Source organism: Anolis carolinensis, chromosome 5 (assembly GCF_035594765.1).
Source record: "Anolis carolinensis isolate JA03-04 chromosome 5, rAnoCar3.1.pri, whole genome shotgun sequence".
Lineage (NCBI taxonomy): Eukaryota > Metazoa > Chordata > Lepidosauria > Squamata > Dactyloidae > Anolis > Anolis carolinensis.
The window spans coordinates 118,776,159-118,799,999 of record NC_085845.1 but is presented as its reverse complement, the minus strand read 5'-3'; the positions used below and the strand labels follow the sequence as shown (position 1 = coordinate 118,799,999).

Here is a 23,841-nt window from a genome sequence, read left to right as displayed (position 1 = left end):
CCGAACCAATGGGCGCCGCCGGTAAACAAAAGTCGAACATAAGCCACGCCCACTGGCTTTCTGTTTTGCTTGGATGTTCAGTAGGTCATTCAAAAAAAAAAAAAAAGTGAACCGAGTAACTACATCAATGGTTCTCAACCTGTGGGTCCCCAGGTGCTTTGGCCTACAAGTCCCAGAAATCCCAGCCAGTTTACCAGGATTTCTAGGAGCTGAAGGCCAAAACATTTAGGGACCCACAGGTTGAGAACCACTGACCTACATAGTATTCCAGGTGGTATCTTGCCTTCGCTGGGAGAAGCTTTGATCAGGTGGAAAAGTTGCTTGAACTGAAATTTAGGGCCCTTCCAGATAATTTGGGATAAACAGAAAACCTGGGATATAGGGTCTGTCTGGAAAGGCCCTTAGTCTGGATCTGTACTGCTTTATATCTCAGGATCTCATCCCAGATTATCTGAATATCCCAGATTATGTGGCAGTGTAGACTCATATAATCCAGTTTGAATCAGATAATCTGAAATCAGATCCTGGGATATAGGGCAGTGTAGAAGGGGCCCTAAGAGTCCCCAGTGGTGCAGTGTGTTAAAGCTGAACTTACGGACCGAAAGGTTGCAGGTCTGGAGAACAAGCCCTATGAGGAGCGGCTTAAAGAGCTGGGCATGTTTAGCCTGCAGAAGAGAAGGCTGAGAGGAGACATGATAGCCATGTACAAATACGTGAAGGGAAGTCATAGGGAAGAGGGAGCAAGCTTGTTTTCTGCTGCCCTGCAGACTAGGACACGGAACAATGGCTTCAAACTACAGGAAAGGAGATTCCACCTGAACATCAGGAAGAACTTACTCACTGTGAGAGCTGTTCGACAGTGGAACTCTCTCCCCGGGGCCATGGTGGAGGCTCCTTCCTTGGAGGCTTTTAAGCAGAGGCTGGATGGCCATCTGTCGGGGGTGCTTTGAATGCGATTTCCTGCTTCTTAGCAGGGGGTTGGACTAGATGGCCCATGTGGTCTCTTCCAACTCTACTATTCTATGATTCTATGATTCTAGGTTCGAATCTGAGGAGTGGAGTGAGCACCCACTGTTAGCTCCAGCTTCTGCCAACCTAGCAATTCAAAAACATGCAAATGTGAGTAGATTAATAGGTACCGCTCCGGCGGGAAAGTAAAGGCGCTCCATGTAGCCATGCTGGCCACATGACCTAGGAGGTGTCTACAGACAACGCCGGCTCTTCAGCTTAGAAATGGCACCAACCCCTAGAGTCAGACACGACTGGACTTAACATCAGGGAGAAACCTTTACCTTTACCTAGGAGGGGCCCTATAAACATAAAAAACCAAGATTGTGGCACCCAGGCTGATTGATAACTGGAAAATAGAGGAAGAAAACGTGGAGGCAGTGACAGACTTAGTATTTCTAGGCGCAAAGATGACTGCAGACGCAGACTGCTGCCAGGAAATCAGAAGACGTTTACTTCTTGGGAGAAGAGCAATGACCAATCTCGATAAAATAGTGAAGAGTAGAGACATCACACTGGTAACGAAGGTCCGCATAGTTAAACCAATGGTATTCTCCATAGGAACCTATGGATGTGAGAACTAGACCATAAGGAAGGCTGAGCGAAGGAAGATAGATGTGGTGTTGGAGGAAAATCTTGAGTGCCTTGGACTGCAAAAAGACCAAACCAGTCCAGAAAATAATGCCCGACTGCTCACTGGAGGGAAGTATATTAGATGCAAGGATGAAGTACTTTGGCCACATAATGAGAAGACAGGAAAGCTTGGAGAAAATAATGATACTGAGAAAAATGGAAGGAAAAGATGGATGGATGGTATCCTTGAAGTGACTGGCTTGACCTTGAAGGAGGTGGAAGTGGCCATGGCCGACGGGATATAGGGCAGTGTAGAAGGAGCCCTAGAGGAGACCCATGATATTGGAAGTTCCCAAGGGGTAGAAGCAGAAATGGAAACTGAACCGAGGGCTAGTATTCTTCACATACTCTTTGAACTCGAGCAGATCGGTTTGAGCCATGCCCGAGACTTCACATCCCAAATTACATTTCCTTTAATATATAATTTAACTTTGTATCTCCGGATAAAACTGCACATTATTGTTTCTCACTCTTGGGATGGGCCACAAGTTGTTTGCCAATACCAAACATATACACACTATTCCCTTTGATATCAGCTATTAGTAATGAAAGTAGCCTATGTATAAGATACACAAAAGGTCCTGGAAAAACCCACCAAAAGTTGAATCCATATTCAGCCATAAAGCTTATAACTTTAGATCTTTGATATACAAGAGAATTTTCCTTTAAAATTCTCCCTTCTTTTTAATATTCATGAATGCTAACCTAATATGTGAAAAACTTTGATGTCAATCAAATAAAAGGCAACCAATGACACTCATGGAAAAGAGAGGTGTACTTCAGACCATGATCTTTATTATTTTAAGAGTAAAGTAAGGTAGTCTTGCACATTCTTTAAAAATTTGAGTTGATAAAATTTGAAGCCACAGTAAATTCATGAACATGTCTTGTCATTTGAACCCACAATAACTTTTACATTTTAAGGCTTAGTATATCAAGTCAATTGTTCCAACTATGCTACATTGTTTTACTACCACTTTACAAATCATTAAAAATAGACCCATTTGGAGAGCTCAAGAGTATTGCTCAGCAGCTTAAGATACAGCATCACTAGAAGTAATGAAACACAACTCTCATAGAAGCAATTTTTGCTACAGATATTATTTGAGATTTTCAACACTGAGTTTAGAGCACGTATTACTCATTTCTGTATCCCAAATTACCCTTGGCATTGATATTTACATACATTAAGGCCAATAAAATAGATTGAACCAGCTGAGGAGTGACAACAAATGGATAGGAATGTACAAGGTGAATCCTTTGCAGATTTTAGGTGGTACGGTACTTAAATCCAGGAGACAGTAGAGAGAAAACCAATGTGTTAGCAATAGAAGTTATCTACTTTGGTGTCACATTATCAATTTAACTAGCATTAATGGTCTTTCAATATATATTATGGTGGAACTGCAGCATTAATATTGATTTACTTTAAGAAAATATATATATATATATGGTAATTCATTTTCTCAATACATCAACCTAAAAATGAACCAGAAGTATCAAGACTAAAGCATATCTATATAAATGCATACAACCATCACCAGAGTCAAGCTGTGTAAGCATTCTCACTAGTGTTACTCTAATCCTGAACTTGGTCTGCAACAAACAAAAGAATCTTTGGAGGTACTTTAAGACACAGTAAGAAACAGAGGAATTTAACATGCACTTATCCACTTTCCTAAAACACAAAGACCTAAAATCCAATGGCTACTCCCCACTAATATAGATCCACTGAATCAAATTCTCATTGGTATGTCAAAGCTTACATAAACAACATTGACTCAATGTGCCTACAATAATTGGATTTTTCACCCAAAGGAAAGCAACAACTCAAAATGGTAATAGTAAAGCAGGTACCTTACAGATGGAAAGATGCATGAAGATGTTCAAATATAACAGCGAGTGCCACAGAAGAACCCAGGACCCGTATAGATTTAGAGACTCATTGGATGCACTCAAAAAATCCATTTGTTAGCAGAAATGCTGTCTGCACAGATAATGTACATATGAAGCATGAATGGCACATTATACGTTATGCACAGGTAGGGGAAAGGTGAGTAACAGATTGCAACTAACTACAAAACAGAACATGTCATGTGCACATCCACTGAAGAGGTAAGTGCTGCAAATTATGAAATAATTGTTTCTTCTGGGTTTATGGCACTGGCCCCATTTATGTGCTAAGAAAAAATCACAATTCTGGCTTAATCCAAAATGTGATAATGCTTGATTGCCCCTGCTTGGCTTCTTTTGCAAGGAGGTAGAACAACTAAATGAACTGTGAATATGCCATCCTGGTCTATTGTGACAAAAGAGCCAGGAAGGTTGGCCTGCTTCTCCAGACAAGTTAGAAGTTTTGATTAATTTTGTCAATAACTCAGTTCATGTGGAGAGAGACAAGCCTTACATTTACAGAGAAAAATAATGGAAACATCTGCTTGGTCTCTTCCACTTGCAACACAAAACAGCATATACTGGTACACGCATTTCATGCAATAAACCAGTTTTTTTTTTCAATTATACAGTGCAAAAGTGATCCTTAATTGAATAAATCTACCTGCCCTTAGTTTTTCACATACTTATATAATATTACTGATCCCAGGTACCAATCAGCTGATCAAGAAACAATTTTATGATGCTTGAGTACATAAATCGATAAAAACTCATGTAGCAATTTGGTAACTTAAGATGAAATGTAAAGTAACTTTCCAACAGAGGAATGAAAACATGCTTAATTTCAAGCAAATGAAATTGGATTTTGATTTCTGATATTTATATGCAACAGAACGGTTCATTCCTACAATTTAATCGAAAGTAGTCTTTGGTATTGTAAACTTTATTTTTTTCCCCTTTTAATATTAAATAAGGAAAACATTGAACTGTTTATAAAAAATACAGTATAGGACAAGCTCCTCATTTCCCTGATGTAAATTTTCACAATTTCAAACAAATTGTAAACTTATTACATTCAAAAATACAAAACTTATGTTCCACGGTTTTGGCAGTCCAGCACTCTGTATTCAGCAGAACTCTTATTATTCTGAAACTTTTACGCAGTCAAAAAAAGTCTTGCTAAAATGAAGATATTTACTTGTTTCTACCAGTAGGAAAAAAAAGGCTTTCGGCTATGAAAAGTCTGTGTAAATGCATTGCTCAGGTGAACAATTCGTCCTTGACTTCCACCTTGACTTCTCTCCACAATCACACGAGGCATCTGAACAAGCTGAAGAGGACTTTTCCCATCTTTCAGTGCTTGAGTAAGGTTAAGTATCTAAACAGATTAAAACATATGATATTAAGAAGTTAGCAAGTTTAGTGTCCGGTTCAGGATGGACATGATGGGCTTCCACTTATAGCCTTACATAATAACCCAAAGAACAAGCAACAAACTATGCACTGGAAATTACAGCAGTCCTTGGAACCAAGAAAATCCAGAACTAAATTTGCTTGAAGTTAAGAGGATGCTAGATAAACTATGAGGTGATCAACACACTCAATACTCTTATTTTGAAGGTCCAGTAACTTGTTAGAGAACTTATGAGTCTTTGAGACATGTAGGAACATTTAGTTTCATGTCAGGAGAAATATTATTGGTTATTTGGTGCATTAGCTCCTGGCAAAACTGCTAAGATGTGATGCAATGTACAGTAAAATCTTGTATTCCGAGAAATATTTGCATAGGATTGCATAGGATTTAGTCTGGAACAGCTGCTGAATAGTAGCTCTCGGTAGTTTAAAAAACTCAATATATTATTATTATTATATTTATACCCTGCTTTATCACCCCAAAGGGGTCTCAAAATGGCAATATTTTAAAAGTTACTGATAGACATCATGCTTACCTGTCCTCTCATCACAGACATTTGATTTTCAAACGTAGCTTTGTCAAATCCTTTATCAGTCTTTAAAGGAAACAAACGATGTTTCATAGTTAATATCAAAGCCATCTACATTTTCACCATAAATGAAAGACTGTAAGCATGTTGTATTAAATAATTTTAAAACGTGTATTTGAAAGGTCCAATTAATCTTATTTCTTTGCTGATATAACTAATTAAGACAAGCATTTTGGTTTTCTGCCATGTGATAAATACTATGTGCATATGTGCTTTCAAATCACCTATCAACTCATGGCAACCTTATGAATTTCATAGAGGTTTCTTGGGCAACAAATACTCAGAGGTAATTTTGCATACAGCATACATTCAGTGGTGGTTTCCTTTCCAAATACTAATCAGAGCTGACCATTCTTAGCTTCAAATATTAGAAATAATCTCCTTTAACTAATTCTGCCCAATTTTTGAAGTTACCTTAAAGAGTTCATAAAGATCTTCACAAAGATCCTGTACAAAGTTCATGTCAGAAATACGAGGAAGTATCAAGTCTATCGTCTCTTGAGAAAAAGGGACTTTTGCTTGTGGAAGCCAAGCCCAGTGAAATGGATCTAGGAAGAAAAAGTGAAAGAGGCATTTCTCAATTATATTGAGTTGAATACTTTCAAATGGATTGCTCAATTCACTGATGCCAAGAAATGCAAATTGTTTATACTCTCTAGTTAAAAACTGAAGTTCCCTGTTGTCATGGCAAAAGATTTCATACTTTATAAATGGAAGAATTATACTTTGTGTTTATTGCTATGTTGAAGTTTTGTCAATCAGTCATTGGAAATGACCCACATACTAAAACAAGAAACTAGAAATTAACTGCAAATACAAGCATTCTTTCTTTACATTTTCCCCAAAACCTTAGTTTTATCTGTTAATTCAAACTCAAGAGGGGAAATTAATTCAACACATTTGAAAGGAATTTCCAAAAAAGGGAAGTGCAGGAATCCTCCATGCATTATCCTGTATCCGGGCTTAGCACAGCAGGTTAACTACCAGCTGCAATAAATCTTTCCAATTGAAAGTTTGGTAGTTCAAAGCCCGGGTCGGGGGTGAGTGCCCGACCTTCAGCTCAGCTCACTGCCCACCCACCAACAGATCGAAAACAGCTGTGAGACGATAAATAGGTACCACTTAAATGGGGAGGTATTTTAAAGGCATCGTAAGGAAATATCAGAATAATGGCAATGGTAAAAAAAGGAAGAAGTCTGTGAACAGGGCTCTTCAACATGGAAGATGGAGCAACAGCACTCCCTCCCCCCGGTGGCCGGAATCGAGCACAACTTCCAGGACGTCAAAGATGAGAAATGACTGTATACCTCTATCTGTCCTGTCTGTATATAATGGCATTGAATATTTGCCATATATGTGATCTATGATCCACCCCAAGTCCCCTTCAGGGTGAGAAGGGAGGAATATAAAAACTGTAAATAAATAAATTATAGACAAGTCAGAGAACAGGTCATTGAGGTCCTAGGGGAAAAAGCATTATCTGAGTCTTTGCCCAGTTGATAAAACAAGAAACTTTATTTCTTCAGTTAAGAGAAATTAATGGATATGTAAGACCACTGATGTTACATTCACTTAAGTGATTAATTAATAATAACCGTGATCAACATAAAAAAACTTACATGCTCTCCATTCATCAGGATGTTTGAAAGGAAAAGCTAGACCATTATCAATCGCTGCAATTTTGATAATAGATTCTTTATCATTTATCCACTGGATATCCTATCAGAAGAAGAATTTATACAGAAAATTAGAATTTAGGTGCATAAGGCATATATTCTTCTCATTTTTCTGTATCTTGGGATTGCATGCATTTTAATCATTGCATCAAAATGATAATAATCAAGCTCCGAAAAAATATTAAATGAGCAAAACAATCATGTTATTATCATATATATTATTATATCACATGGAAACAGTCAATTCCCTTAAACTGCTGAACGTAAATTCTTCACTCAAGTTAAATCCTGGTCTGCAAGAAAACAAGATGAGAAAATAAAGAATCTCATGCCACAGTCCAGATTTCTAGACAAAGCTCAAGAATAGACCAACTATTTCATTTATCCTATACTGTGTAACTACAAACATCTTTTTGTCTTACCTTATCAGAAAGGTCTATTCCATCATTTTCTTTTTCATATCTGACTAACCAGTTGTCATTTCCACGGTCTTCAAAGAAAGTAGGAAGAAGCAGTTAGTGAAATGTATGTGTTTATAATAAGAAGCATATTTTTGAAATGAATAATTTAGAGGTGTTTTACCAAAGTACTGGCCCAATTATACAAACAACAGAACTACTACCTTTAACTTTTTTCCACTAAGAAGTATTCATGAGAGCATTGACATGTGTTTTAAAGTCTTACAGTCTTGTGTGCAAATTAGTTAAAAGGCTGTTTCTCCCTATGAAAGGTGGCCTAAATTCAAAGATCTTCAGAGGATGGCTTTTCCTCAGATCTTCCATCTTCATAGATGTAGTTGGTGAGAATTAAGGAAAGAGCCTTTTCAGGTCCCTTCTACACTACCATATAAAATCCAGATTATCTGCTTTGAACTAGATTATATCGCAGTGTAGACTCATATAATCAATTTTAAAGCAGATGATCTGAATTATCTACTTTGATAATCTAGATTATATGGCAATGTAGATCCAGCCTAAGTGTCTGCTCTCAGACTGAGGCACGATCTCCCATGGGAAGTCCATTTAGTTCCCTCTCTGCTCTCTTTCCACCAACTTCTTAAGGTTTTTTTTTATTTTGGCAGGATTTTGATCAATTTTAATCATATGACAAAAAGGTATTCAAAGCCATGTGCTCAATGTTTAGTTTGCACGTCTTCCTTACAATTTCTTTTGTATGCTTAAATTAAGTTTTTAATTATTTTACAGTGTACTTATCTACATAATTTAATGGAACTGAATTAATGGCCTTACAAAAATCGAAACAGCGTATTTTAACTAAATAATTAAAATTTTGGAAAATATCTGACAATTCTCAGCAGCCTCAGCCAGCATAGCCAGTAATGAGTTATCGGATTTGTAGTACAAAAACCTTTAGAGGTCTCATTCCTGGAATAGATATTTCTACTCCTATACATACAGCTCAGTAACAAAGACAAATGTTCTCTAATCTACTAAAATGAAAACACTGACCAATCACAACTTTTGAAGAAAACTAATATGGTAGGGCCATTCTCCCAAATAACAAATTTAGCATTCACAGCAACTGCTAATTTATATCCATACATTTTGAAAATCTCAATATTTCAAATGGATTGTAGAACAGATATACTTTTATCTCTAAATTTGAAAGATACAATATAAGAATCCCATTCTCTTGCCAAAGTAACAGAAATGACTAAATACCAGTGTTCCTGATGACATAATCAAGCACAACCAATTTTTCAAACTGTGACTGAAACTGTTTCCTTGTATTCTCAGGTAAAGGGTCTGTTTCAAATTTCCTGAGCCAATAGTCAGCCTCTTTATAGCCTTCAACAAACAGCTGAAAGGAGCCAACCTATAATTTAAAATAAATCCTACATTTAGGAAAGAACCAACATTGAGTTTAAAAGTACCTACTGTTTCAATATTTTTGTAGACTGAACCAACTTGTAATGAACTCCAAAACAGATTTAAAAACAAAATTGGTAGCAGACATTTAGACCAGAAATTGATTTGGTGCCATGAAAGAAATCCAAAGTGAAATAACAGCTCTTGGCTCTTGAACTGAAGTTCAAATAGCTGGGCCATGCTAATCTAGAGATCTTGGTTATTATTAAAAAGTGAAGCAGTTGTACAATTATTGAAGTTGCTTCGCTGGACCGATAGTCTATATTTTGTGTTCAAAACAACTGGAACTAAATTTTGATTGTCCAGATGTAGAAAAATGTGCAAAGTGTGCAAATTAATCACTCATAATTTGCATTATTTATCTGTTTGTTTATTTAATTTATTGGGGGCGGACTTCAGTGGGCTTCAGTTGAGACCTCTTTCCCCCATTATGACTCTTTCAGGAGTTAATTTTGCTTCCTAGGGGCAGATTTATTTCACTACCTGTTGTCTCATCCCTGTTCTTAACTATGAGTAATTTGTAAGTCAGATGTTTGTAATACAGGAACTGCCTGTATTCCTAAAGCTGTATCACAGTGATTCAAAGTTTCAAAAAAGTAATGTGTGATGAATTTTTTGAGAAAACAAACCATGGGGAACCAGTATAGGATCCTCGACAGTAAAACAGAATAGTTTTTCTGTCCAGTTTTCTTTAGTTGAATTAGATTTAGGATTCTAAATACCATTGAAATTAAATATTGTAAAATCTATTTGAAAGGCTTACCTTAGGAGGTAGTCCTATGCGATGAAATTTTTTGCCAACCTTTGGCACCTTTTCTAAAGCGTATTTTTTGCCTCTTGATTTTGCACGATCTATTGCACTGTAGTTGAAGGTCTCGCTAACAATCCAGACAACCTTAAAACAAACAAGTTGTATTTTCAATTCTTTTATTGATATTTAAGAATGATTTTTGTTATTATTGACATTTTACCAACCTGAGAAATACAGTAGGTTGAATGTTGGGATGCAATACCAATTTATATCAATCTTTGAAACGATAATATTTTCCCTAGTCCAAACAGTGAACAAATAAATCAACTTGGGAGGGGACGGACGGACAGAGAGATCAAACTGAAAAGGTTAATTTACAAGGAAGCTCTTACAAAAACACAATAGAACCAAAACAGCAGGCATGATAAATCACAAATAGTTTGTAACTTGTTCTCTGCGGAATTATAAAAACAAAAATGTAAAACAGATCATTACATATTATTTCTGTTGGGCTGATTTCCACTGCAACTTGTTCTTACCTTTGTTTTAGGTACCACTCCTAATCCCAGTTTACTATCCACAAGGCAGGCACCTGCTTCAGAGAGGTATCCCTGATTAGGAACAAGGCAACCTCTACCAAAACAGCAAGGACAACAGATTTTGTGAAAATATTTGGTCCATTTTGGATTCAGGTGACCATAAGGCTCTTCAGATTTTGGTTTAAACACTCCAATAGTGTTCTAAGGAGGGAAAAGAAAAGAATGAGCAAACCAGATGAATTTATTCCCTTAGGCATTTCATCACTGATAGGAAACTGTCTCCTTCAACAATTAATCCAATTTCCCTTTTCAAAATAGAATGTTGTCTCATTTCGGCTGGAGGTCTCAGCTATCTTACAATATTTGCTATTATAAATTCTACTTGTACTGTGTAACACAGGAGTGTCATTATGTATTGTGTGTGGTGACTTTGTCAAATAAGTTGACAATGTAATTAGGGTGTTTGACTGCCTTCTGTTGAATCTTTCCAGCTTCTCAAGTAGAGTTACAGTATGAAAGAAAATTAACAGAAAGGCAGCAAACCAGGAAATGAAAGCATAATCACTTTGATATATGTAAAAAGGATTTCTACTTGCTTCCAACGCTGCCATTCTACTGGTTCCAAGAGGCAGATAAACATTACTGGATTCAACCCATGGCCACTTGGTGAGATAGATTTATCTGTATATCTACATATTCTATTATCTCTCTGTGTCTGGAAAGCATAGAGTGTAGGGCAGCAAAGACAAGTACCTATGCTATAGAATTTCACCAGTGAAAATAGATCAAGTGATAGTTCTCAAAGACTCTCTTAGAGAGGTGCCATCATAAATCTCTACTACCCCATCAAAATGTTTTACAAGGTGACTGTAATCAGTATTTCAGACTGCAGTAGGAGAGTTAACACTACTGGTCTGTATCAGATAGTAAAAGCATTTTTTTTCTTGTTCAACACTGCTCCAAAGTATAGAAGATCTGAGAGCATTTTACAGCTGTATTAAGATACTTTCCATTGCATTTTTCTCTACTTTATACAATTTATTAATCTGAACATTTTAAAAAGCAGCTTAACGATAGGTTTGAACTCCTACCAAGACAGTACTCCTGGGTGTGATACTGATTTGATTAATACTAATTATGACCTGTATATAGCATGTTATTTGATATATTAGAAGACCAAAATAACGAGCAGTGATAGTAAAATACCCAGGAGCAGAAGACATAATGACTTCTTGTATAATAATATACAAGGTCAGACCTCCAAGTAATGTAATTACAGCTTACTAGGAAATACATTATCCATGTGTATCTTAGTTCAAGTAGGAATTACTTTTCGAGTCTACCTTCCGCAAACTACCACTAAAATGAAAGACTTCTACTCCAAGTTCGGGAAGATAAATATTTGCCATCATCACAGAATGGTTGCAAGGTCTTGCTGATTTAGCTATGTCTTTCTGGTCAGCTTATATTAATGTGCATTATTCCTAACCCATGTTCTTAACTTACATATTCCCTCATATTTCCTTTTTCTTCTTTTTTCATTATCTTTGTGATTATACTTTAAAAGTATCAGCAGCAATATACTGTACATCTGCTTACACTTAATACAGTACAGGCAGTCCCCGAGTTACATCAGACTTACATCTGACTCCTAGGAACCAAACGGGGCTGATACAACAGGAAGTGAGAGAAATCTACCCCTAGGAACGTAAATTCACTCCTGTAAGAATTACCATGGGAAAAAGATAGCTATATCACCAGGCTGTATTTCCACAATCCATTTTTTTTTTCAAAATCCAATTATCACAGGGACAGAAAGTGAGGTGAAATCTTCTGACTGGGGCATAAACAGCAAAACAAACCTCATACGGATGTTAACTCTTTCCTATGGTATCCAAAACCTATAGATGTATGTATATGGCTGATTTACACTCAAAAGATTACCTGTCCCAACTTATATAAAATTAATTTAAGAATAAACCAACAGAATCTACTTTGTCTATAATCTGGGGAATGCATACAGTCTGGAGTTACTTCAATGTATCACAGTAGAAATGAAAATGTTATGGCATAGTTTGTGTTTAACAAGGACACACTAAAAACTCATGTCACAGCAAGTCAGCTAGTCTCTAGGGGGCTACAATTCTTTTTGCCTTCCTGGTTCTAGAAAGCGGCATGGTTCTCCTAGGCTTTTACAAGTCATTAAGCAAAGTTCTCATTCTGCTTGAGAGATCTGATTGTAAACAAGACTGCAGAATGCCAATTTAAAATGTATAAAAAGAGCTGAGTCACTCCATGCAACATCAACATACACTATATATATAATTAATAGGGCTATATCAGAAACTAAGTTGTTTCTCATGGAAATTAGCTTCCAGCTTCGAATATATATAGTTATTGTCTCTTACTGTTTCAGCTATGATAGCTGAAATTACATATAATGTGCATGGTATTTTCTGATTTATCCAACCCACCACTCTTTGTTTCCCTTTGCTCCAGCATGGGTTCTTGTAAAGTTTAAAATATGGAACATGTTTTAGCAAAGTCTGGTATGGTATAGCAAAATGTTTAAATAACACAGCCTGGTTTTCTCAATATACTTAGGTCAAAGCAACTCACAAAAAACCAAACAAACCATAGTGCTATTTGCAAGTACTAATAAACAAGCATAACAGAAAAATACAAAAGTATTAAAGAACTCCTACTACCACAACTTCGAAAAAGAAACCCCACACAGCAAAAAATGAAAGCACTATAGCTGATATAGATTAGCAGAGTCAGAAACCCAAACTAAAAAATGATTAGGATAGATAGATCTATTTATTGATTAGTCCACTAACTATATCAACAATAAAAGACAAAAACAAAAATACACAGACAAGTAGACACTAATTACTATGTTAAAACTCCTATAATAGTTAACTACAATAAATTAAAACACAGTAAAACTTGATTAAATACATTTGGAAAAATGGGATTAAATTACATAATGAAAGCAGGGGGAATAGCGTGGCGAATTTACAGAAGTCAGTCAAGAGAATTTAGGTAAATTCATCACCATGACAAAGGATTAGGAAATTATTAGGAAATATTAGCCTAGTCCTCCGGACAAGCCTGTTCTTGGGATATTTCACAGGTTCCTTCTCTCTAGAGTCACACCTGAAAAAATAGTTAATTACAGGTTTGAAGCTGCCCTATTTATAAGTATTGCATATAATGATTGCTTTTGTGTGTCTTCCAAGTCAGTTCCGACTTATGATAATCCTAAAGCAAACCTATTGCAAAGTTTTCTTGACAACATTTATTTCGAGGTGGGGCTGGTGGTTTGCCATGGGACCTTATCACATTATGAAATGCTCCATTTCTGAGACTGCTTGAGAATGTTTTCGAATTGGTCCCATCACATGAGGTTTGCTCCATCCTGCTATTATTCCATCAGAATCCATCTGCAAAGCGTCATAGAAACTGATTACTTGCAGATGGAATTCTAATCGTGTTTTTTGAAATGCTACAAATTCTTCCGTTATTGAAACGGTTTTTATATGTGACAGGGAAATCTGTAGGCATCCCATCAGCAACTACACTTTTTAAAGGTCACCTAGAGTGATTTAAGGGGTGTTTTGAATGGTTTGGAGGAGTCAGTCTTCCGTGATGTGATGTGTCAAAGTGCAGTTCTTTCAAATCATAAGAATGGCAATAACCAGCGGTGATGAGGAGAGTATGCACCCACTCCTAAAAAAATATGGAATGCATACTGATATAAACAGATTATATCCCAATGTGATAAGGTCCTTAGGCTCTCTCTAAGAGTGAGAAAGTGTTACTTATCTAAGGTTACTCAATAGATTTCCATGGCCAAATTGGGATTTTAATTCTGGTCTCCAGTGCCATGTTCTGATGCTTAACCGCTACACCAGCTGGCTCTCAGTCATTATGTTACTATTATGTATGATGAAATGTTTTAGAAAAGAACATGGGTAATAAATAAGTGATCATTTATTTATTACCTTTTTACATCTGAGACAGAGACAACCTTTTCTGATTTTTTGAATTAGAAGAGTGCTAATAGTGGAAGAGTGACATTAGTGATATATTATGGGTATAAAAAAGCAAAGAAGTTAAAACCATCAGGCAGCGAGTGTGAGGCAAATAGAGTAGGCACTATTGTGTGCGTATTATATGTTTAGTGGTAGGGGGCTGAGATAGTCGTAGTTATTGTTGTGGATAATATTGCTGTTGCTTTTTATATTAAGAAAAGGTATTTGAATGGTTTTGTTTTTGTGGGTGGGTGTGATTCTGTATTTTGTCTAGTGTTTTTTATATTAGGTTGTCTGTAGGCTTGTTGATCTGCTTTTTGTTGAATAAAAGTTACATTTAAAAAAGAAAAGAACATTGGTCCAATTAACAATAAAAATGGAAGATTTTTGGAAAATGGAAGATAAGTGAGGAAAATCCTATTAAACATCAAATTAGGTTATGATTTTACAAATTAAGCACCAAAACATCATGTTATACAACAGATTTGACAGAAAAAGTAGTTCAATATGCAGCAATGCTATGTAGTAATTACTGTATTTACGAATTTAGCACCAAAATATCATGATGTTTTGAAATCATTGACTACAAAAATGGGTTGGATAATCCAGAATGTTGGATAAGTGAGACTCTACTGTATTCACACAAACAATATGCCTACATTCAAAGCAAAGGCACTTTCTTAAAGCCATAACAAAAACAATGAAGAATAAATAGAAATTATTTACTGAATAAAAATAAATAGTTTAGTTAGGCAAGCAACTGAAATACACCATTTCACGTGAGAAGCTGAAACACTGGCTCCTAAGCAAAGAGTTGTATATATATTTCTATGCGGGATTGACTCTTCAACTGCTTCAAATCAAACACAGGTATATCCAACCAGAAGTAAATTTACTAGCATGTATCTGTGCTAATTTGCTGTTTAAAATTCAAAATATTCCTCAGGTACATCTCCAAGCAAATCATCTGTATTTCCTGTATTTCCATCAGCAAGACACTAAGCCTACGCACTTATTAAATCTGTAAGTACATGCTTCAGCTTGTCTTCCTAAAGGACCAAATAAGTGTACTGAGGAACAGACTATATCTAGAGATTACTGATGGTATATTTTAGATATATCATTTCAATATTACATGTGAAGCAAAAAATTGAGAAAGAAGCAAATGACTCCATATTACAATACCATGTAAAGAGAAGGTAGCAGAACTGGTTTGAAATGGTATGCTGTAATAAAACCCATTCATTTTAAAATCAGCTTGTTTGAAACTTAAAGCATACATAAATAGAAGCTAGAAGATGATGCAATTACAAGAAAGAAAAAACCTATATACTCATGTAAGTCTAGAAATGCTTGTTAAAAAACAATCTGGCTCAATGAAAGATCTGAACCTTAACTCTTATCTATATCTACAAAAATGTACTCTGTGTTTTAGGACCAAATAAACAAAAAACCACTGGAGGAAATGATACCAAATTTGGTCACAACACACCTATTAATCCAATGTATGACCTTCACTAAAAAAACAAAAAAGGAACAGACTGAAATCTCCCAAAAAGCAAGGTGACGTAGCAGCGTATGTGCAGATCAGCCAGTTAGCCATGGAGTTAGCTCGAGCTACGAGAACACAGAGAACACATCGCAACATCACCGTGGGTTCCCCAGGGAGCGGGAAGGAAAGTTTCTCCCATCCTCGGCCAACGAAGGGCTCCCTCATCTCCCTCTCCCCCACACAAGGCGATGTCGAGAGGCTGCTTATGGAGAAGCTGAGGGGCGCCCTCCTGCTTGGCTCCCCTTACTCTCCTCTTGCTCTGTTGGCTGCTGCTGCTGGAAGTCCCGTTGCTCCACACTGAGAGGGAGCGGAGGTGCCATCATCCCGCCCCACAGAGGAGGAGGAAGAGGAGGAAGAGCTACCACTATCTTGGGAGGGAGATAGGCTGCTCTAAGTGTTGTCCCCCTCTGAGGGAAGCACAAACACTTCAGAAACACCCTCCTTGTGTGCCTCTACATCAGGCCTGGGAAAACTTGGGCCCTCCAGGTGTTTTGAACTCCAACTCCCACAATTTGTTGGTCAGCTTGAATACCATTGAATAGCCTTGCATCTTCAAAGCCTGGCTGCTTCCTGCCCAGGGGAATCCTTACTTGGCCAGCTAGAATACCATTGAATAGCCTTGCAGCTACAAAGCTTCGATGATTCCTACCTAGAGAAATCCTTTGTTGGGCAGCTTCAAGGTCGTTGAAGAGCCTTGCAACTACAAACCCAGGCTGCTTCTTATTACTTTATTTTCAATACCACCAGACTACGCCACAGCAACACAGCTAGTATATATATAAAAGGAACCATCTCTGAATATAATGTCAAAAGGCAAGACCTTAGTCTATCCAGGGAGAACCTTAAATAAACACTACCACTCGCTACTCCCTCCTCCATGGCACCACTTCTGCCCTTTTTTGAATGCTAGGGTGAGAAAATTGAGGTGGCAGCGGCCAAGGGTAATTACCTCATTGAGTCAGCATTGGTGCTTTCAAATAACTTTGTCATATTAAAATCCATAATTGGGGTCCCCAAACCTGCCTTAAACATAGATATGAGGTCAATACATGAGTATATACCAGGCATGGTATATGCCTAGTATATACCATGCCTTCAACCACTTTTCCTAATAAAATAAATCAATAAACATTAATTATGGAAAATTTTCAGCAGTGTTTCAAAGCAAACAATATTTTTGTCTCCGGGTCAAATGCTAAGTAACCAGAGCATTTATGCACTTAAATATAGATTCTTGAAAGACATATTATGTATATCCATTGAAGTATTATAATATATTGTATATGCACATAATATTAATAATATTATTTTATAATACAATATAATACTAATAATACAATATAATAATATTAATGATAAATTATATATTACATGTAATATTATTAATAATATTACAATATATAGATATAGTACAATATGGTAATTTATTGCCAGTATTGTGCTATGCTAATAATATGATATTGTATGTAAATTTAATTTGTAAGCCGCTCTGAGTCCCCTTCAGGGTGAGAAGGGCGGGATATAAATGTATTAAATAAATAAATAATAAATAAGTATACCAAGAATGGAGAAAGACTGCATTAAGCCTACCCTCTGTTTTTAGGGCCTTTGGGCAACCCAGGAGTTTCAAGACTGCACCTGCAGTAATTTTTTCCAGGCTTTTAAAAACCCCAAATGAGGTGCTTAATCTCAAAACCACTGTAACATATAATACTTTTGCCTTCTTACCTCAAATGATGAAAAACAGCCTAACAAATTTCACTCAAAAATGAAAATTGGTTTTGCACTTTGGGGGGGGGGGGGCGGCCAGGGGGGAATTGAGCCTAGTGGAAGTACAGGAGTGCTCCTAATAGTGACCCAAGCCCCCAGCACAGCTGCCTGCCCCAGATATACAAAATAATGCTGTATTTCATATGTTATAAGAAGTGAACTCCCAAGCTCACAAGAGATTTTTGACCCTTTACTATTAGTATAACATGAGCTTTCTCTGGTTATTCATTACCTATGCACAAACAATATTGTGACATTAATTAAACAAGCTTCAGAATGACTATGCATATTTAGCTATGGCCATAACAAAACTTCCGCAAAAGTAAACTGTTATTAACAACAAAGTATTGAAAAATTCTCATTAATAACACACTTACTCGCTTAGAATCTTTGACAAAGTAGCTCCCACTGGACCCCTGGGAGATTCTTTCTGGGAAAACCCCACATTCTATGGCTTGTTCCACTCGCTGCATGATTTCACCAAATTCAGGATCATCATCCAAGAAACAATTCATCTCTGCAGTACATCCAATAATTCCTGTATGTGCTAGATAAATCATTTCAAATTAGTAGTGTTGGTTAATTAAATCATTTTAAATACATAAAGTACTAACTATATATATGAAATATTTAAAATTATTATGGTTATGAGATTATAAACAATATGACAGTCCCTTCCTTTATGCCAGAAAAAGAATATGGAATAGTAGTTCCTGAAATAACTAAAATAATAAATATTTAATATAACATTTTAAAATGCTCAACATGAGATACTTTAGAATTTATAAAGAAAAACTGCAATATACAGCTAAAATTAATGACCATTTTACTCTGTCCTCTTTTTTACCTTACATTTTGGCAATACTTCAGAATTCAAACAGTCCAAATATAGAATATACTTACTTCTATTTATTGCTCTATGTACATTTTCCTGCACCTATTTACTACAAATTCTCCTGCACCTATTTACTCCTTTAGTGCTTCGTTTCTATCCCCTCCCCTTTTGCTGCATTTCATACATCGAAAATAACCTCTTGTGAAACCTGATCCAACACACATTTCCTCTGAAATAGCCTCAAAGAATTCACAGGGGACTTGTTTGACTTAGATTGTCTACATAAGATTGTAGTTATAATTTCATCTTGACTTTGTCTTCCTTTGACAAATACAAAATGTTGCAAAAGACAGGCACTTGAACAGAGTTGGTGAACTGGTTAAAGGGAACTACTCTGAGTCTATTGGAAATAGAACCAGACAACAAGGTAGGAACTGAAAAGACAGACAGGCAGATAGGTTACAACTGAGATGGAGACAAGACTAACTAGGTTTAAGAAAACTATTCCAAACATTCATGCTGTTCTCAAGTATTAAAAGCAGTTGATCATAACTCCCAGACAGAAACAATACACCTGTTTGCCAGGCAATAACAAACAATAAAAAGTTATTATTCCCTTCATGAATGCTAGTGTGGGGGTAGAAGTTTCTAGCTGGCCACTGAAACACAGAAGGCAGTTCAAGTAAATGTAATGACCAAATGGCTAAACTGTGAATCAGTAAATCTCTAACTCACATCTCTTCCCTGAAGTCATTTAGTGGCCACTGTCAGGTTAATTTTATCCATAGCCTCTCCATTACCAATATATATATGAACTTTTGTTACTTTTTAAAAATAAAGCAACTTGAGAACATACTCAAGTCGCTTCTGGTGTGAGAGAATCGGCCATCTACAAAACGTTGCTCAGGGAACGCCCAGATGTGTTACCATCCTGTGAAAGGCTTCTCTCATGTTCCTGCATGGGAAGCTGGGGCTGACAGATGGCCGCTCACCCCATCTCACAGATTCAAACTATCAACCTTCAGGTCAGCAGTTCAGCTGGCACAAGGGTTTAACTCATTGCGCCACCACAGCTCCCACCTTTCATTACTGAAACTTGGTCTACCCATACAGAATGGCATGGCAAAATGTACTGTGATACCAGTGTTTCAGAGAAGCTGCAAATTTCTGCTTTATTTAGAATATTTATTATTTATATATCCCAGATTTCCTACAAGCTTTCAGAGTTCTGTCTACTTCATCATTTGTATGTGTTCCCCAGAATTCACTTCACACATCTAATAACAGAAGGCATGGTGTGACTCCTTGTTTATTTTGTGCAATGAATTAGACTGGAAGAAACGACTGGTTCAACATAAGTGTGAATCACTGCCTGGAGACTTCAACTGGGGTTTCCACAGTCCTTGGCCCCTTCCACACACCTGAATAAAATCCACAATGAACTGAATTATATAGCAGTGTGGACTCAGAAACCCCAATTCAAAGCAGATATTGTGGATTATCTGCCTTGATATTCTGGATTATATTACTGTGTGGAAGGGCCCTTCTTCAAATACTCCAGCCACAGCATCACACTAGCACTGATTTATCCCACACATAAAATGGAGAAAACTGTCAGAACTCATATTAATTTCCAAGATTACCAGTATTTTTTACTTGCTGTGAGTTTTAATGCAGAATACTATCTAAAGCAGTGGTTCTCAACCTGAGGTCCCCAAATGTTTTTGGCCTTCAACTCCCAGAAATTTTAACAGCTGGTAAACTGGCTAGGATTTCTGGGAGTTGTAGGCCAAAAATATCTAGGGACCCCAAGTTGAGAACCATTAATTTAAAGACATGACTTTCCCACCTTTGCTCAGTGTGAACCATACAATTCTACAGGTAAAAACTTATCTTCAGATCATGTGAATCAGGCAGTCCCAACTTACAAACACGATAGGTTCTGTAGGTTTGTTCTGAAGTTGTATGTAAGCCAGATCAGGTACTTTTTAAAGTGTAATACCAACCAAATAAATAAATGAATGAAGGGGAGGGGAATGAATAGGGGAGGGTTGACACTCCTGTGGGTTTTTTTCTTGCTGTCTGTGCAGCTGTTCAGAAGATTCCACCTCACTTTCTGTCCTTGTAATAATAGGATTTGTTTTAAAATTGTGGAAACAAAGATTGGAGATAAAGCTTAGGTGGAGACCCCCTTTTCCCATAACTCTTCCAGGAGTGAATTTTCCTTCCAAGGGGCAGATTTCTCTCACTGCCCATTTTCTCAGACCTGTTATTAACTGTGAGTTGTATGTAAGTCAGATGTTTGTAACCTGGGGGTTGCCCATATTCTAAAGTGCTGTATGAATGCTAACAATGATTCTTAGAATGTAAACAGTTAGGAATTGTGGGAGTTAAAGTCCAAAACATCTGGAGGGCCGAAGTTTGTTCATGCCTGAGGTAGATGGACCAAGAATAGAATATCACCCACGATGCCTCACTAAGCAATGTAGTCCCTTCCACAATGCTAAATAAAATTCAACATTATCTGCTTTGAACAGGAATATATGACAATGTGGACTCAGATAACCCAGTTCAAAGCAAATATTGTGGGCTTTTCTGCCTTGGCATTCTGGATTATATGTCTGAGTGAAAGGGCCCCTAGATGAACAAGGATGGCATAGACATGTGATGAATCGATGCCTCAAAAGCATCCTGATCCCCTCACAACGTAAATCTACATCTGTAACAGAAAGAGGTAGCAAATCCCTTAAAGGCAAAATTTCTTTTTTTTTCTTAAAAACAAACAAACATAGTGGTTAAACTGCTAGTTATAGGTTGGCAGTTCCAGCCCAGGTTGGGGTGAGCTCCAGCCATCAGCCAAGCTTCTGCTCACCTAGCAGTTAGAAAACAGCAATGTAAGTAGATAAATAGGTACTGATTGTCAGGTAGGTTAAAAGGCGCACTGAAAAACATGCTGGAAAAAAATCCAACCAGGAAAGACGTCCATGGATGACAGGCTCCTTGGCATGGAAAATGAAACAAAAGCATCTCCCCATGTCCGAATCAAGCACAGCTGGATGCCAGAGATGAAAAGAGGGAAGACTTGCCTCTGTTTATGTACTATTTTTTTTTGTCAATTGTATAAAGACACTGAATATTTGTCATATGTGTACTTGTAATCTGCTCCGAGTCCCCTAGGGGAAACAGAGCAGAATATAAATAAAGCTTATCTATCTATGTCTCCCACCAGTCTTGGTCTGCATGCTGGCTGTTGTAGGGCCCACAACCATATACCGCAGAATATCAAGGCAGATAATGAATAATATCTACTTTGAACTTGGTTATCCTCACAGCTATATAATCCAGTTCAATGTGGATTATACAGCTGTGTGGAAGAAACCTTCGACCTCAAACCCAGCTCTCTGGAGCCCCTTCCACACAGCTGAATAAAATCCTACAATATCTGCATTGAACTGGGTTATCTGAACCCACACAGTCATATAATCTGTTCAATGCGGATTTTATACAGCTGTGTGGAAGGGGCCTTGGACATCAAATCAAGCTCTCCGGGGCCCCTTCCACACAGTTGAATAAAATCCCACATTATCTGCTTTGAAAAGGAATATATGGCAGTGTGGACTCAGATAACCCAGGGCCCTTCCACACAGCCATATAACCCAGATCAAGGCAGAAAATCCCACTATATCTGCTTTGAACTGGGTTATATAAGTCCACACAGTGTTCCCTCACTTATCACTGGGGTTAGGTTCCAGGACCACCCACAATGTGAAAATCTGCTAAATAGGGACACTATATTTATTTTAATATTTATACATTATTTTAGTACTTATACACTATTTTAACTCTTTATCAACAAATTGTGTGTTGATAAATTGCCTCCTTCTCCCCCCGTTGCCGCTTGGGCTCCTTTTCTCTCCCTTTGGCTTCTCCTTCCTCCTTCCTTAGGCTGTAAATTGTAATTTTTTATGATTTATAGTATTCTTTTAGAGTTTATTGAAACACCGCGAAACAGCGAATCCGCGAAAAGTGAACCGCGAAGTAGTGAGGGAACAGGGTTGTTGTATGTCTTTCGGGCTGTGTGGCCATGTTCCAGAAGTATTCTCTCCTGACGTTTCGCCCACATCTATGGCAGGCATCCTCAGAGGTTGTGAGGGAACACTGTATTCCAATTCAATGTGGAGTTTATACAGCTGTGTGGAAGGGGCCTTAGACGTCAAACTCAGCTCTCTGGGCCCCCTTCCACATAGCTCAATAAAAACTCACAATATCTGCTTTGAACTGGGTTATCTGAGTCCACACTTCCATATACAGAATCTCACTTATCCAAGCTAAACGGGCCAGCAGAAGCTTGGATAAGCGAATATGTTGGATAATAAGGGCGGATTAAGGAAAAGCCTATTAAACATCAAATTAGGTTATGATTTTACAAATTAAGCACAAAAACATCATATTATACAACAAATTTGACAGAAAAAGTAGTTCAATACTCAGTAATGTTATGTTGTAATTACTGTATTTACGAATTTAGCACCAAAATATCATGATATATTGAAAACATTGACTACAAAAATGGCTTGGATAATCCAGAAGCTTGGATAAGCGAGGCTTGGATAAGTGAGACTCTACTGTATTCCACTTCAAAGCAGATACAGTGGGATTTTGTGTCCTGATATTCTGGGTTATATGGCTGTGTGGAAGGGCCCTGAAATGCCTTTCCTCCTCTTGTTTGCATTTTTAGCGCCTGCGCCCCTGAGGCCTTGACAACACTCGCCTGGGCCTCCCCTCCTGAGGCTGAGAGAGTGTGCCCGGCCTAGTAGGCGCCCATTGCTCCGACTCCCAGCAGGCTGGCGCCCCTCTCCGACCCCTCTCCCGCCCACAAGGCCCTCACCTGCGGCACCGAGGCCTTCCCTGCCCCGGACGGAGGCGCCCAGGAGCGGCTCCGACTCCTCCTCCTCGCCACCTTCGCCCTCATCGTCCAACTCCGCCGAGGAGGCCTGGCTGAGCCGGACGGCGGCCCCCGGAGCGGCCCTGTGGGACACTTCCACCCGCGGCGGCTCCGTCTCTAGCTGGAGCAGCTCCTCGTCGGCGTCCTCTTCCTCCTCAGCCGGGGACTCCTGAGCAACAGCAGGCCCTGGCACCGCCATGGGGGGCCCCAAGCCGCGCATGCGCACGCCCCTCACTCTCAGCTAGGCTCCCGCGCGGCACCCCATCGCCGCCCCTGGGAGGCGACGCCACTTCCGCGTTACGCAGATGCG

At 37.9% G+C, this 23,841-nt stretch overlaps 1 protein-coding gene across 1 annotated transcript; it reads right to left on the bottom strand.

Moving 5' to 3' along the window:
* Positions 1-2,414: 2,414 nt before the first annotated feature.
* Positions 2,415-23,836, bottom strand: pi4k2b (phosphatidylinositol 4-kinase type 2 beta). Its single transcript, XM_003226122.4, has 10 exons — positions 23,475-23,836; positions 18,129-18,298; positions 10,393-10,593; positions 9,866-9,997; positions 8,896-9,049; positions 7,636-7,703; positions 7,157-7,256; positions 5,952-6,085; positions 5,484-5,543; positions 2,415-4,912 (listed from the first exon to the last, which is right to left on the bottom strand). The coding sequence occupies exons 1-10, from the start codon at positions 23,749-23,751 to the stop codon at positions 4,739-4,741; spliced, it is 1,470 nt and encodes a 489-aa protein (XP_003226170.1). The 5' UTR covers positions 23,752-23,836; the 3' UTR covers positions 2,415-4,738.
* Between the last annotated feature and the right edge of the window lie 5 nt (positions 23,837-23,841).